Genomic DNA, 14501 nt, shown 5'->3' with positions numbered 1-14501 from the left:
CTATAACCAAAAGGCTACAAAACATGCATACCTTTTGACCTAGCAATACCACTACTAGGTCTGTATCCCAAAAAAGATAAAAAAAAAAAAAGAAAAGAAAAGGACGTGTACGTACAAGAATATTTATAGAAGCTCTTTTCTTGTGGCAAAAAAATTGTAAATTGAGGGAATGCCCATCAATTGGGGAATGACTGAACAAGTTGTGGTATATGATTATGATGGAATACTATTGTGATATAAGAAATGATGAGCAGGATGCTCTCAGAAAAACCTGGAAAGACATATAAACTGATGCAAAGTGAAATGAATAGAACCATGGGAACATTGTAAACAGTAACAGCAATATTGTATGATGATCAACTGTGAATGACTTATCTATTCTCAGCAATACAATGATCCAAGACTGCTCTAGAGGACTTATGATGAAAAGTGCTATCCATCCCCAGAGAAAGAATTGATGGTATCTGAACACAGAGCTAAGCATACTTTTTTTTACTTTATTTTTCTTGAGGTTTACTTTTTTGTCTGTGTTTTCTTTTATAATATGACTAATATTGAAATATGTTTTGCATGACTACACATATATATCCTACCTATATCAAATTGCTTGCCATCTCAGTAAGGGGAATGGGGAGGGAGGAAGAGAGAGAATTTGGAACTCAAAATTTAAAAAATGAATGTTAAAAATTGTTTTTACATGTAATTGGGGAAAAACAAAATACTAAAAAAATATAATTTTAAAAAAACCAAGGGGGATGTGGAAGATTTTATCTAAAATGGAGAGGGAAGAATCCCATGGAGCATGAGTAAAGCTGAGCTCCCCTAGCCACTTCTGGCGATAGCACATAGCTCTGTGCTGAAGGATTTCTGCTTTGGAATGGCAAAGCCATCGTTTTATTAGTCCCTATTATATAGGATCTCAGCTGTTTGGGGGTTATTTGGGCCTAGGTGGGTCTTTCCAAGGAATTCTACTTCTTAAATTGCCTGTCTTGTTGTGTGATTAAGGAAGAAAAATGTGGTTCAGATTTGCTCCTACAATAAGACACACTCCTAGAGAGAGAAGTGAAGGTAGCTTTAATTAAGATTATAATATAGGTACAGAAAAGGTAGATTTACAGCAACATACCATTAGCTATATGACTATAGTCAGGCTAAGAATACAAAGAATAGCAATAATATAATAAAACATCACCAATTCAGGGAAGTACCAACATCTGAAGTCCAAGCTGGGAATTCCCTGGGTACAGCTTTCAGGGTCCCAATTGGGAAAGTCCCAGGCAGAGCATCCTCTCCATGGGTGAGAATCCAAAGATGGCTTTCCCAATTAGGATTTAAATAGGGCCTCTAACAAAGAAGGCCCCATGCCAGGAGGTGCCCATGATTCTAGTAGATGTTTTTACTTGGTCCAGGAACTGGCCAAGTTCCTGGAGCAAGCAAAACATATTAGAATGTTAATTAACCTGATATGTTCTGATGAACTGGCCAGGTTCCCAGAGCACATCTCCTGAGAACTGGCTAAATTCTCAGGTCAACATAGATAACCACACTCTGGCTTATAGCCTAATGTTTAGAGTCATACAGGGGACATGGAAGATCTTTCCTTATAAGATTTATCGATCACTTGTGTCAAAATAATGTCACTGGATTTCTCAAGTGAAGATCAAAGAAGGTACTTATGGCTTTTTCCCATATGGATAGGAATTATCAGATTCTATAGGGGAGGGAGAATAAATTTCTAATATCTATAATCTTTTAATTATTAATATGGCTATGTATAAATATAGGTGTACATAGGCATATTTTCTCACAATGATATTATAAATTCATTTATATTTGACAAAGTGAGAAAGGCTGAGATTTGCAGTTTCAAAATTCGAGAAGCAAACATATCCCTTTAAATACAGTAAGAAGGATTATAGAAACCACAAAGCATACACTATGAAATGAATTGCCACGGTCACAGTGTAAGGGGACCCACAATACCAGTGTAACCTTGGGTAAGTTAATCACTCCGGGCCTCAGTTTCCTCTTCTGTGAAATGAGGGGATTGGACTAGGTGACCTCTAAGGTCTTTCTAGCTCTAAATCTATGGTTTTATGCATTCCTAGGAACTAAGGTCACTCTAGCAAAAGGGAAGCAGTTCTTTAGTATATTGGTAGAATAGTCCATGTACTTCCATGAGGATGTAAGCTTATTTTAGCAACAATAATAATTCATACTTTATATAGAACTTTAAGATTTATAAAGCATTTCCTTATAACAACCCTTTGGGGTAGTCATTACAGGTATTACTATATTAATTTTAAAGCTGAATGAGCCGCCATTGTTTAGGAACTTGACTGTGGTCACACAAATAAGTAAATGGCCAAGTTAGAACTTGAATCCACATCTTTTGACTCCAAATCCAGAGTTCTCTCCATTGTGCCATACTGAAAAGACAATTTTCTAACATGTCTTATTATTACTTGAATTTGGATTGAATCATATATCACAAAATATGACATACTACAAAGATATGATAAAGCAGGTTTCATTGATAAATTGAGTACAAGTTCTATCTGCCAACACTAAGATTATAAAAGATTTTCACTTACTTTATACATTCAGTCTTGATGATGAAGTGATAACTTTTGAATTACTGGCCCCCAAATGTTGACATAATTCTTACACACTGTGGAACAATGTTCATTATAGTAGTTGATCTTCCCAATTTGAGTTCTGTACAGTAGAACACCAAGAGCTATGTGTTGCTGTTCATAACTGATCAACTTCTTTGGTGCAGGTATGAGAAAAACTGAGTTAAGAGAGACTCATAATTTAATATCCTTGGGAATTTCTAAAACCTTTAAAGTTCCTGGGACTACAGTACTACTCTAAACTAGTAAAACCTTTGAAGCCAATCTCCTCCCAGGTGACTCAAGACTCTTAAATGTAAATCTGCAAGTCATCAAGACTTTAGTAAAACGTGGATAATGCTGTTTTGCCATCATAGAAGGTAGACTTTCCCCCCAGGAAGGTACTGTCAAATCAGTTATACCATACTGTCCATGGACTACTTCAACTTTCACTCTGACACTGATGACAATTCTCTTTCCATGTCACAGATATTATTTTTCTACTTTAGAAAGCCACATTCATTCTGCAGTGAAATTAAGATTTTAAGCTATAAAGTTTTTCTTCTGGAAAGATAAAGTTGGGGGGAGGATATGGGAAGCACAAAGTGGCTAGGAAAAGGAACTCACACATTCTGGTAGGAAAGATCTATAAGGTTTATTAGTCTTGATGAACATGTTCCAATGCCCTTTGGAAGAAATATGGTACCTAAACCAGTAGACAGAATTTTAGAGAATGTGAGTTCAGTGGCCATTTCCCCACAACTCTCTGTCTAACCCTGCAAAGACTGAACTTAAATAAAGAGAAGAAGGAAACATTATAAGAATTTACCACAACAATAAGATACAATATTTGGACAAAGTAGAATTTAAATATTTTTCACTTTTAAAAAAAACATATTCCTTTTTCAAAGTAGTTGAAACTTCTAATGGCTTTTCAGATTTTCAAATTTGTTACTTTTTCCAGATAATATCCTACTGGCTTCAATAGGATCAGCAAGCTTACATGAAAGCACATGAGTTCTCAGTCCACCTCTTGCCTTGGGTGATAACACAAACTGTATGGGAGAAAAGAAAAAAAAAACTTTATTCCCTTGTATTTGAAGAACTGGATGGTAAATTTTGTAAGCATTAACATACATTTTCACCACAATACAAACATAGATCCAATAGACATCAGGATTCCATTATTAAATCTAAAACAACACAAATATACATAGCCACTGATAAAATAAATACCTATAATTATAATCAATTATTTTGTAGGCTTTTTTTTATTCTTTAGGCAATTGGGGTTAAGTGACTTGCCCAGGGTCACACAGCTAATGTCAAGTGTTTGGTCTGAGGCCAGATTTGAACTCAGGTCCTCCTGACTTCAGGGCCCATATTCTATCCATTGCGCTACCTAGCTGCCCCTATAATGAATGATTTTGACCCAGGAAAAGAGATGAGGAAATGTACCTCTCCCCTTAAATTGAAGATTTAGGGAACTTTATATGGAATGTTGTGTATATTGTCATTTGGAATTGATGTGAGGATTCTGTTAAATTATTTCTTTCCTTTCCTTACAAGAGTAATCTCACTGAGTGGTGGGTGGGGGTCAGGGTCAGGGTAAAGTGGAAAAGACTGGTATAAAAACAATAAAAATATGAATTAGATCAATACTTAGTTTCATACAGAAGATATACCTGTTACCAGCATGTGTTTTGAAATTATTTAAATTTACATCCCTTTCATTCATTCATTCATTTATTTATTTATTTTATTTACATCCCTTTTAAAGTACCTCAGAATGCAACAATTCAAATCAAGCACTGTGCTAGATTCTGGGCATACAAACACAAACTTAAAAATCGTCCTTTCCGAAAAAGAGTTTACATTCCAGTGGTGAGATACAACATTTACATAGAAAAGTAAATACAATGAACCTAGGTGGAAAAGACCTCTAAGAACTAGGGAGATCAGGAAAGCTTTACTGAAGGGTGTGGAGTCTGAGAAGAAACTTGGAGGAAGCTAAGGATTGCTAAGGAGGTGGAAGTGAGAAGGGACTGCCTTCCAGGTTTAGGAGACCTGCCCATGTGAGGACTCAGAGGTAAGATATAGAATGAAAAATGCAGGAAACAGTAAGTAGACCAGTTTGGTGAGAGAAGAGGAGTAATATGAAATAATTCTAGAAAGATAGACTGGAGCTGTGCTATGAAAGGCTTTAAATGCCAAGCTGAGGAGTTTGTACTTTGTCCTAGAGGCAATAGGAAGCTGTTGAAGCTTTTCAAGCAGGGAAGTGACGTGTTCAGACATGTGCTTTAGCAATATTATTTTGGCAGCTTTGTGGAGGATGGATTGTAAAGGAGAGAGAGATAAGAAGCAGGGAGACAAATTGGGAGACTATTGTGATGGTCCATTTAAGAGGTGATGAAGGCCTGAACTAGACTGCTGGTTACATGAGTAGAGAAGAGAGGATGAATGCAAAAGACACTGTAGAGAGAATTGATAAGACTTGGCTACTGATTGATATGGTAATGAGAAAAAGTGAAGAGCTGAAGATGACCCTAGAATTGTGAAACTGAGGATGGTGGTTCTCTCAACAGAAACTGGGAAATTTGGAGGAGGGGAAGGTTTAGGCAAGAAGATAATGTTACATTTTAAACATGTTGAGTCTGAGATATTTTTGAGATATCCAGGTAGAAATGTTAACTAGGCAGTTGATGATGTGGTATAGAAGCTCAAGAGAAAGATTAGTACACAAGCAAAGGTTGTTTAAGGGCAGGAAATACCCCAAAAAGGGCAACAGAAAAGTAGCTGGGAAAGATTGAAGGGGTGTGTGTGTGTGTGTGTGTGTGTGTGTGTGTGTGTGTGTGTGTGTGTGTGTGTGTGTGTGTGTGTGTGTGTGTATGAGAGAGAGACAGAGAGAGACAGAGAATATCTATCAAGGAGACAAGTTCCTACAGTCAGTCAATAAATATTTATTAAGCACCTACTATTTGCCAAGCTGAAAATACTCTATCCAAGATTGTTTTGGGGGGAGAGTGCTTTGGGAATTGTCTTACTTTTGAAATAGGGACTATTTAGTTGAATTCAATATTTATTAACCTCTATATGTAGAACTCTATTAGAAATACAAAACCAAAAATGAAACAATCCCTGTCTCAAGGAACTTACATAAGTATTCTTTTTTTAAAGTATATGATAGCAAGACAAAATGTACTGACTGTTGTTTTAACATGGGCTTAGCTTGCATTTATCAGTTCTTTCTCTATTTGTGTATGACACATATTTGAAACAGCATGGGTTTTCTCCTCTTCAATTTCTGGGATCTTTTGGGAATCAGACTACAAAAGAAAATGCAAGTCTGGGAATTCAATTGCCTAGTACTTTTAATGTAAAGGCAGCTGCTTAAGATCATTTAATGTCATGCTACTGTGGGACATTTAAAACAAAAGTGACCCTCTATACCTTATGGGAAACACACTATAAATATACTGGAGAAAGATGCGGTTTATAATGTGAACTTACTAGATGGTGACTTGGTTGGTTTGATATGGGACCCCTGGGATCAAGGGCAATATGAGATGACTAAGAGTTCATTAATAATACACCAATGACTCAAGGGAGGAGCTAGGACCTGGCAGTGTTCCCTAGGGTAGCTGGCTATGGTGTCTGATGATAAATTTCCTAAATGACAGCTAGTTGCTAAAAAAAATGTTTTTATAAGAGCTAGAGGTGAAGGATTTTAGCTTGGCTGATTCCAACATGTGTTTGTTAATTATACTAAGGGTTAAGATACTTGGGGAGATAGTTTTGTTATTGTTGTTCTTGTTGATCTATTTATTTTCTTTAGGTTAGTGGAAAATACTTATCCTTCCATTTGCGTTCCAGCACATGCATAGTTCTGTACACCTGGGTATCAGGCATTATTAAAATAATCAATTCCCTGATTTACTGTATCCACATATAACAATTACACAAAGTCGGTTCCTTCAAGAGGCATGCACTTGTGTCTTATTAGAACTTGTTTGGATTTATAACATAAAATATTGCCACAAAATTCACCAACTTTTAAATAAATTTTGCTTCTTTCCAAGAGAAATTGCCACTTTATTGTTGTTTTCTGTTCTTCTGTTAGCGCAAGAAATTCATGTACCTAATTAAAAAAAAGATCAAACATATAATAGAAACTATAACATAAGGATAATATAAAACTTAAGATTATTAACTGAAAAAGTAATTTTATTTGCACTGATCTTTGACCAGTTCTTCTGATAAGAGTGGTAAGTAAAGGGAGGTAAAGAAGGTAATGAACCTGAATAGGGAGTAACTCACTGGCAGCCAATCAGGGTGCTCAATATGGAAATGCTCCCCCTTAATAAGGAAGAAACAATATTTGAAACAAAAATGTGTTGAAAAATATCATGGGAAATTTTTACATTAAGAAACTAATACTCATGCCCAAGTGCACTAGTTAATTACACCCCAGTGTTTGCTAGTTATGTTATATAAGATTCCACATAGGAAACTCATAGTTATCTTTTTCTTTTTTTTTCTCTTTTCTTTTTTTTTTTTGGTGAGGCAATTGGGGCTAAGTGACTTGCCCAAGGTCACACAGCTAGCAAGTGTTATGTATCCACTGTACCAGCTAGCTGCCCCTGTAGTTATCTTTTTCAAGAAACTTAATATCAGTACTTCACACTACTTTGTGATTAGTGGAATTCAGCCATGCTCATCATTTACCTACTTTGAGAATTATGTTTAAGCATAATTTTCTTTGACCGAAGATCTCAGTCACTGTGTTCAATGTGATTCTAATATATGTCTGTTGTTGGCCCAGTGTGACTTTAAAAAGAGTTTGTTTAAAATAGGCCATCCTATGCATGAATGCATTTGTGTTATGTGTTAAAATAACCTGATTGATATCTTTAGCCATGTTGGAAGAACATAGAAAACAATTGTTCTTAAAATGAAGGACAATGGGCTACTGTGGGAATATTTATAAATTCTTTTTATATTTACCGTGAAGCCTAGAGTTTCCTCAGCAACAGTTCCTGTAAGGCTACAGGAATGAAGAGTGCCAGTGTGATCAGTGAGATCAATAAGCAAATCAAAGCTGAGAAATACAGATTTATGTCCTGAAGAATCTTTGTTGCAGAATGAAGATGTACAAGTGCTAGATGCTTCACTTACAAAATAACCACAGCCTGAACTGTAAGAGACAGAAAAATGGAAATAATGAAATATACATTACAATGCTGCAAACCCCTGATGATCAAAGCTGACTAGAATGTTTGATTGTTGACGATGTTTTTAACTTGCTCTGAATATTTTTCCAATATGGTCTTTTAGGGAAAAAAACACAGAGTAGAAGTGAGAGGAAGAGGAATAAAGAAAGAAAAGAGGAGGCCAAATAGAGATGGGATCTGCTATCTCTAGGTTTTAGGAGCCTACTAAACATTTATAAACTATAAAGTATCATATAAATTTGAGCTCCTCTTTATACTAACCAAGATATGGACAAATTCTTTCCTTCTACCACTCCAATTTAAGAGATGTTAAGGGAAGCTTTTTTAGACAAGCCAATCTATGGCTAGACTTTGGTAGAAAAAGGATAAGAAATCACTAATATAGGTTCTTTTGTATTTGTTTTCAGGAGAGACAGAGGAGCCCTAGGACCCCCTAGGAGCTAAGGAAGAGAGTCTAGAACAACTAAAGGTAATATCCCTTTCCATTAAGGCTTTTTTTTTCCTACTTGAGACCAAAAAGAAGTTTAAAGACAAATAAAAGCAACTTGAGTGAATTTTTCCATTCCTCATGTTCCCGCCCTTAAGTGGCACAGGCATGAGAGCAAAAGAAAAATTAATGGGAAGTAGTGGAAGAACTGTCCTCAGAAATCAGAAAGACCTGATCCCATCTCTGACACAAACTGGATGGATGACCATAGATAAGTCATTTTATCTCTCAATGGCCCACACAAATCTAACATTATAAGCTGCTGATTTGCATAGGTGAAGAGCATTTCGTTACCAGGAAATTTCCTTCCCCAGTGAAATCAGAGGTCCAGAATAAATCATAACCATAACCACAGGAAAGTGCTTTGTAAACTATAAATCATGATGCACATTAGCTATTATTATTATTACATTTCTATAGGATTTTACAATTTTTTAAGTGTTTCTGCATTCATAATTTCATTTGACTTTTACTATAATCCTGTGAGATAGAAGGGGCAGTTAATAACAAGATAAGATAATAACCCAAGAGAGATAAATGACTTGCCCAACATCATACCTTAAGTAGAAGAGGTGAGACTTTTCCCCCATGGACACTAAATACAGTGCCAGACTTGGAGTTAGGAAAGATTTGAGTTCAAATTTTGTTGCTGTCATTCCCTGTGTGACCTAACAAACGTAATCTAATCTCTCTGCCTTTCATCTTGTTGATTAATAGTTGGCATTCACAAGTGAAGGTTGTTTAAAGACAGGAAATACCCAAAAAAGGGCAGCAGGGAAAGAGCTAGAAAGATTGAAGATGTAGCATGTGCTTGTGTGTATGTGTGCATGAGAGTGAAAGAGGATATCTATCAAGGGGACAAAGTAACCTGTTTACTTACCATCTGTTTCGTGCTATTTTCACAGTTTCATTATCAATGTTCAGTGTGGAAATGTGGGCATAAAGGATGCCATAGAAGGGATAAGTTTTTCCCTCACTCTTCAAGGCTACTGCCTTTAATTGTTCTACTGTATACACATCAACTATTGCCTGTACTAAAAGTAAAAAGATATGTGTCACTTCATCATTTCTAATAACAAAATTAAAAATAAAATAAAATTTAACAAATGTAAAATGAAAGAGCAAGCTAATGTTAACATTTATTAATTGTATTGAAATTTATTATATTTTTAATTCAAATATTTCATTATATTTTTGCATGTGCCGCTCAATAAGAATGCAATAAGGTACTTTCACATGGATGTTAACTCTATCTTCTATTCAGAGTACTATTTTATAAATTACTGCTACCCTAAAACATTCACAATTTTGTTGTTACTTTCAGCATATGATATTTTTATGTATCACTTAACATAACTAGTATGCTAGTATGACAAATGATCATTTATTTAATGTATTTGAATATTGATTTGAGTGTGCAATCCTAAGACCAATTACATGATTGCTTTCAAACACACTGTAACATCACTTTAAAAAAATGTCTCTTAAAGTCCATTTTTTCCCACTTGTCTTCCTTTTTCTTGCTAAGAAGAAATTAGAAATGGTACTAGAGAGAAACAAAAGTTTTTATAAGAATAGATACTAATGCTATGAATCTAATTAGCTTGTCAACTGTGGGAATAAGTATTATTGAGGAAAGCTTGACAGAAGAACAGGAAATGGGATCTTGGATTTAGGAAAGAAAATTATAGGATAAGAAGTTAGAACAACAGGGATAGTGATAGACACAGGCAAGAACAGCCTGGTATGAAACAGTCATGTAATAGTATACATGAGAGATAGAACCAGACTGAAGCAGAAATTGACAAAGAAAGAGAAAAAGAGGAAAATTTAATGTGGAAAAATACATCAGTCAAGCTTTCTTTTTGTAACACTCTGGAATAATTTTGGTAGTGTAAAAAAGTGTTTCCATGCAATAAGACTTTGGGTTGGATGATTTTGGCTGCCCTTACAGAATCAAGGATAGAAACACAAGTCAACAGAGATTCCACCTCCCTTCCAAAGCATGTACTTGGGTCTCATGGAGAATTTTTGATGTAGCTACTGGACTATGTCAAAATGACCTGACATCTTTTAAGTTACTGTTTCACACTCAAATACAACTATGCTTACAACTATGCTATGCCAGTCATTCCTTGTGGATAATAAGATGGATGCTAAGTATTGATCACTTTGTAATTGTGAGGTCCAACAGCAAAAAGAGTTGGCATGGAACATGTTACAGCATACAAAGAAAAAGCAATAACAAAGTTTGTTTTTGGCATAGCTCAGGGTGACCATGTCTATATGATGAGCTATTAGTTTCATTTCTAGGTCAATTCAATTGTTGGCCTTCTGAGATGACAAGATGTGTCTATCATTCAGTGTTCACTGTAATGATGAGACTTTTGATCTATTAAATTTGTTAGGAAGTTTCATTTGAAAGCAAAGTGAAATGTGTCTTTATTCTGTTACCCCAGTCAACTTCACATAAATGAGAGATAAGACTAAATAGAGTACTTGTTACATTACAGATAATAACAAATAGAAGACTCTAGCAATATCACCTCATTTAGGGAAGATAATACAATTATAAAATATAAATATGATTTCCTTTGCTGTAATTAAAGTCCCATTATGTCAAACCAAACTTCAAAGACTAAGATTTTGGCCTGTCAAAAAATGCAAGGAACATTTAAAGAATCACTTACAATTTATGGATTCTTTTAATTGAGCCTCAATTTCATCATCTAGAGCTGTGGCTTCTGCATTTTCTCTTGCAAAGTTTGATAGGATATTAGCTTCTGGTGTGTCTTAACAAAGAAAAATAACATAAATAAATGTTGTCCACTAAATAGAAATAATAGCTAGTATCTATATAGCACTTTAAGGCTGCAAATCACTTTACAAATATGATCTCATCTTATTCTCACAACAACCCTAGGCAGTAGGTACCATTATTATCCTTACTTTATAGATGAGGAAACTAAGGCAGATAGAGATTAAGTGATTTGCCCAGAGTCACACAGCTAGGAAGTGTCTGAAGTTGAATTTGAACTCAGAATTTTTTAACTCCACGTCTGGCAATCTACTCACTGTACCACCTAGCTGCCTAGACTTTTTGCTTCTTGGATCATTCTGTATAGTAAAAACAAGAAGACCTACAAAAACATAAGCCAAATTAACAAGAGTCAACTAGAAAACTTGTTTAGGATATCTAGAACTTTACCTTGCCCATATAGTTTTCCTCTAATCCAAAATATTATATAGTTAGCTAACTGCAGAAATTAGAATGAGGAAAAATGCTCAAGAGCTCCTAAAATGTTTACTCAGAAAAGAAAGCAATGATAAACTTTTAGAAATTGTAGCTAGAAAAATTTGATTATGAAATTAAATTTGTAGGATATATTTTAAATTCTTAATAAAAATTATCACTTGTTTTCTATACAGGCACTTGTTATTTATAAGAAAATCAAATTCTGAGATAACTACATTATAAAAGGTTACTAATATCGAATGGTCTTTCACAAAACATAATTATTTATATTACAACTAGGTTTTATTTGAAATAAACATTATTCAATATAGAAAGAAAAATTACTATGACAGGATTTTCACAAACCAATCAACAACCAGGTGCGGTGGCTAACACCTGTAACGCCTGCTGCTGAGGAGGCTGAACTATTGGATCTCAGGAGGTTCGAGCTACAGTGTGCTAAGATGATCTGGTTACCATGCTAAGTTTGGCATCAATATGGGGAACCTTGGGAGGGAAGACTAGGATGACGAAGGAGGGGCAAACTGGCTCAGAAATGGGATGGGTCAAAGCTCCCTAGCACATCAGTAGTGAGATCCTGGCTGTGAATGGCTGTTAACAGTTTCCTGACTGGGCAGGATAGGTAGACCTACTCTCAAAATAAACGAAATAAAATTAATGAATAATCATTTATTAAGGGCTTACTATATGCCAGGGACTATTTTAAGTTCTGGGGATAGAAAGACAAAAGCTAAATAGTTCACTAACTTCAGAAGGTTACAGTCTAATGGGTGGGGTGGGGTTCGAAGAGACAACGTGCATACAGACAAATACATACAGAATATATTCAAAATGAATACAAGGTAGTGTCAGAAAGGAAACTGGCGGGGAGGGGAGGGGGTAGTGGGGGAGGACTAGAAAAGGCTTCAGGAAGAATGTGACACTTGAGCTGAATCTTTAAGGAAACCAGGTGAGAAGGGGATTCATTCTAGGCATGGAGAGCCTCTAGCGAAAAGGCATGGAGATGGGATCGTTATGTGGGCAGAACAGCAAGTAGGACAATATGGCTGAATTGCAGAGTTTGAGAAAGGGAGTAAAGTGGAAGAAGAATGTAAAGGTAGGAAGAGAACAAGGTATCAAAAACATTAAATGTCAAACAGAGGAATTTATACTTGATCCTAGAGGCAAGAGGGAACCACTGGAGTTTGTTGAGTAGGGGATGACATGATCAGACCTGTGCCTTGGGGAAAAGATAATGAGGTCTATTTTGGTTGTGGAATTTGAGATGTCTATGGGACATCCAGTTTGACATGTCCAGTATGCTGTGGGTGATGTGGAATTGGCACTCAGAACAGAAACTAGGACTAGATACATAGATCTAATTGATAGTTGAACCCCACAGAGAGACAGAGAGACAGAGAGAGAGAGTAGAGAAAGAAGAGAAAAGTCAGGACAGACCCTAGGTTACATCTACAATTAGTAGACGTGTGGCATAGATTAGCAAAATCAGCAAAGGATTCTGAGGAGCATTAATCAGACAGGGAGAACCAGGAGAGAGAAATATCCTGAAAACCCAAATATAAGAGGTGAGTGAGTGGCCAGGAGGAGTAGGTGGTTAACAATGTCAAATTTAGCAGAGAGGTCATTCTCAGTAGTAATCATGGACTATACTTTTTTCATAATTATACTTTATTTAACATTCATTTAAAAAAATTTTGAGTTCCAAATTCTCTCTCCCGCCAGGCCCTGCACCACACAATGAGAAGGAAAGTGATATTATATCAATTATACATGTGAAGTCATGTAAAACATATTCCCATGTTAGCCATGTTGAAAAAAAAAAGGCAAGAAAAATAAAGTAAGTAAAAAAAGTATGCTTCAATCTACACTGAGTTCATCAGTTCTCTCTCTGGATGTTGATAGCATTTTTCATTGTAAGTCCTTTTGGAATTGTCTTGGATCATTGCACTGACTAGAGTAGCTAATGGACTACACATTTAAAAATTTTATTTCTGTATAAGCATTTGTCGCTGCCTCTCCCACTTCCCTTGACCCCCTACCCCATTGAGCAACAAAAAAAGAAAACCCTCATATTCAGCAAAATAAAATCCCATTCTGGCTATATCCAAAAATGTATGTCCCATTATATATTCTTAGTCCATCACCTCTCTGGCAGGAGATGGGTAACATGTTTCATCTTCAGTCCTTTGGAATCATGGGTTTATCTTTGCATTGATCCAGAGTTCTAAAATCTTTCAAAGTTGTTTTTCTTTATAATGTCATTGTATAATTTTTTTTCTCCTAGTTCTTCTAGGAACTCTAAATCACACTCTAAATCAGTTCATAGAGGTCTTTCCAGTTTCCTTTGAAACTGTCTATTTTGTCATTTCTTATGGCACAATGACATTCCATTACATTGATATGCCACAGTTTGTTTAGCCATTTCCTAATATATAGGTATTCCTATTTCAAGTTTTTAGCTACTATGAAGATAGCTGCTATAAATATTTTGTCTATACGTGGGTCCTTTTCCTCTTTCTTTTATCTTGTTAGGGTATAGGCCTAGAATTGTTATTGCTGGGTCAAAAGGTTACACGTTTACTTATTAAAATGATTGTATTGGTTTGAATGTAAGCCATACTTTCCATGCAAAATCAGGCTTGTATAAAACCTCAGTCTGACCTATAATTAAAGTTATTTTTTAATATGTAACTATACAAATATATTTTCCTTTCAAAGAGATTCTTTAGGGATAAAACATATATTTGAGGGTAGTGTGCATTTAGAGACTGGCATAGTAGCCATTTTTAATAATAAATTTTAATTATTCTCTTTTGTTTTCACATCATTTATATTTCCCAATGTATTTCTTTCCCATCTTCCTCCCAAGGAGCAATCCCTTATAACAAAGAATAAAAAGAAAAAACCCTCAG

At 35.4% G+C, this 14501-nt stretch overlaps 1 protein-coding gene across 1 annotated transcript in view; it reads right to left on the bottom strand.

Annotated features, from left to right (window-relative positions):
* Window positions 1-1067: 1067 nt before the first annotated feature.
* The window catches only part of MEIOB (meiosis specific with OB-fold), a 53413-nt gene continuing 39979 nt past the window's right edge, over window positions 1068-14501 (bottom strand). The window contains exons 10-14 of the mRNA XM_021006496.2: window positions 11024-11125; window positions 9214-9367; window positions 7620-7809; window positions 6667-6753; window positions 1068-3670 (exon numbers count right to left, since the gene is read on the bottom strand). Coding sequence (XP_020862155.1) covers window positions 3539-3670; window positions 6667-6753; window positions 7620-7809; window positions 9214-9367; window positions 11024-11125 — 665 coding nt within the window. The 3' untranslated portion in view covers window positions 1068-3538. The remainder of the gene's footprint in view (window positions 3671-6666; window positions 6754-7619; window positions 7810-9213; window positions 9368-11023; window positions 11126-14501) is intronic.

The sequence above is a fragment of the Phascolarctos cinereus genome, unplaced genomic scaffold (genome assembly GCF_003287225.1).
Source record: "Phascolarctos cinereus isolate Bilbo 61053 unplaced genomic scaffold, phaCin_HiC Scaffold_4;HRSCAF=312, whole genome shotgun sequence".
NCBI classification, from domain to species: Eukaryota; Metazoa; Chordata; class Mammalia; order Diprotodontia; family Phascolarctidae; genus Phascolarctos; species Phascolarctos cinereus.
Note: the sequence above shows the minus strand (reverse complement) of the source record. Positions and strands in the feature narration are given on the sequence as shown.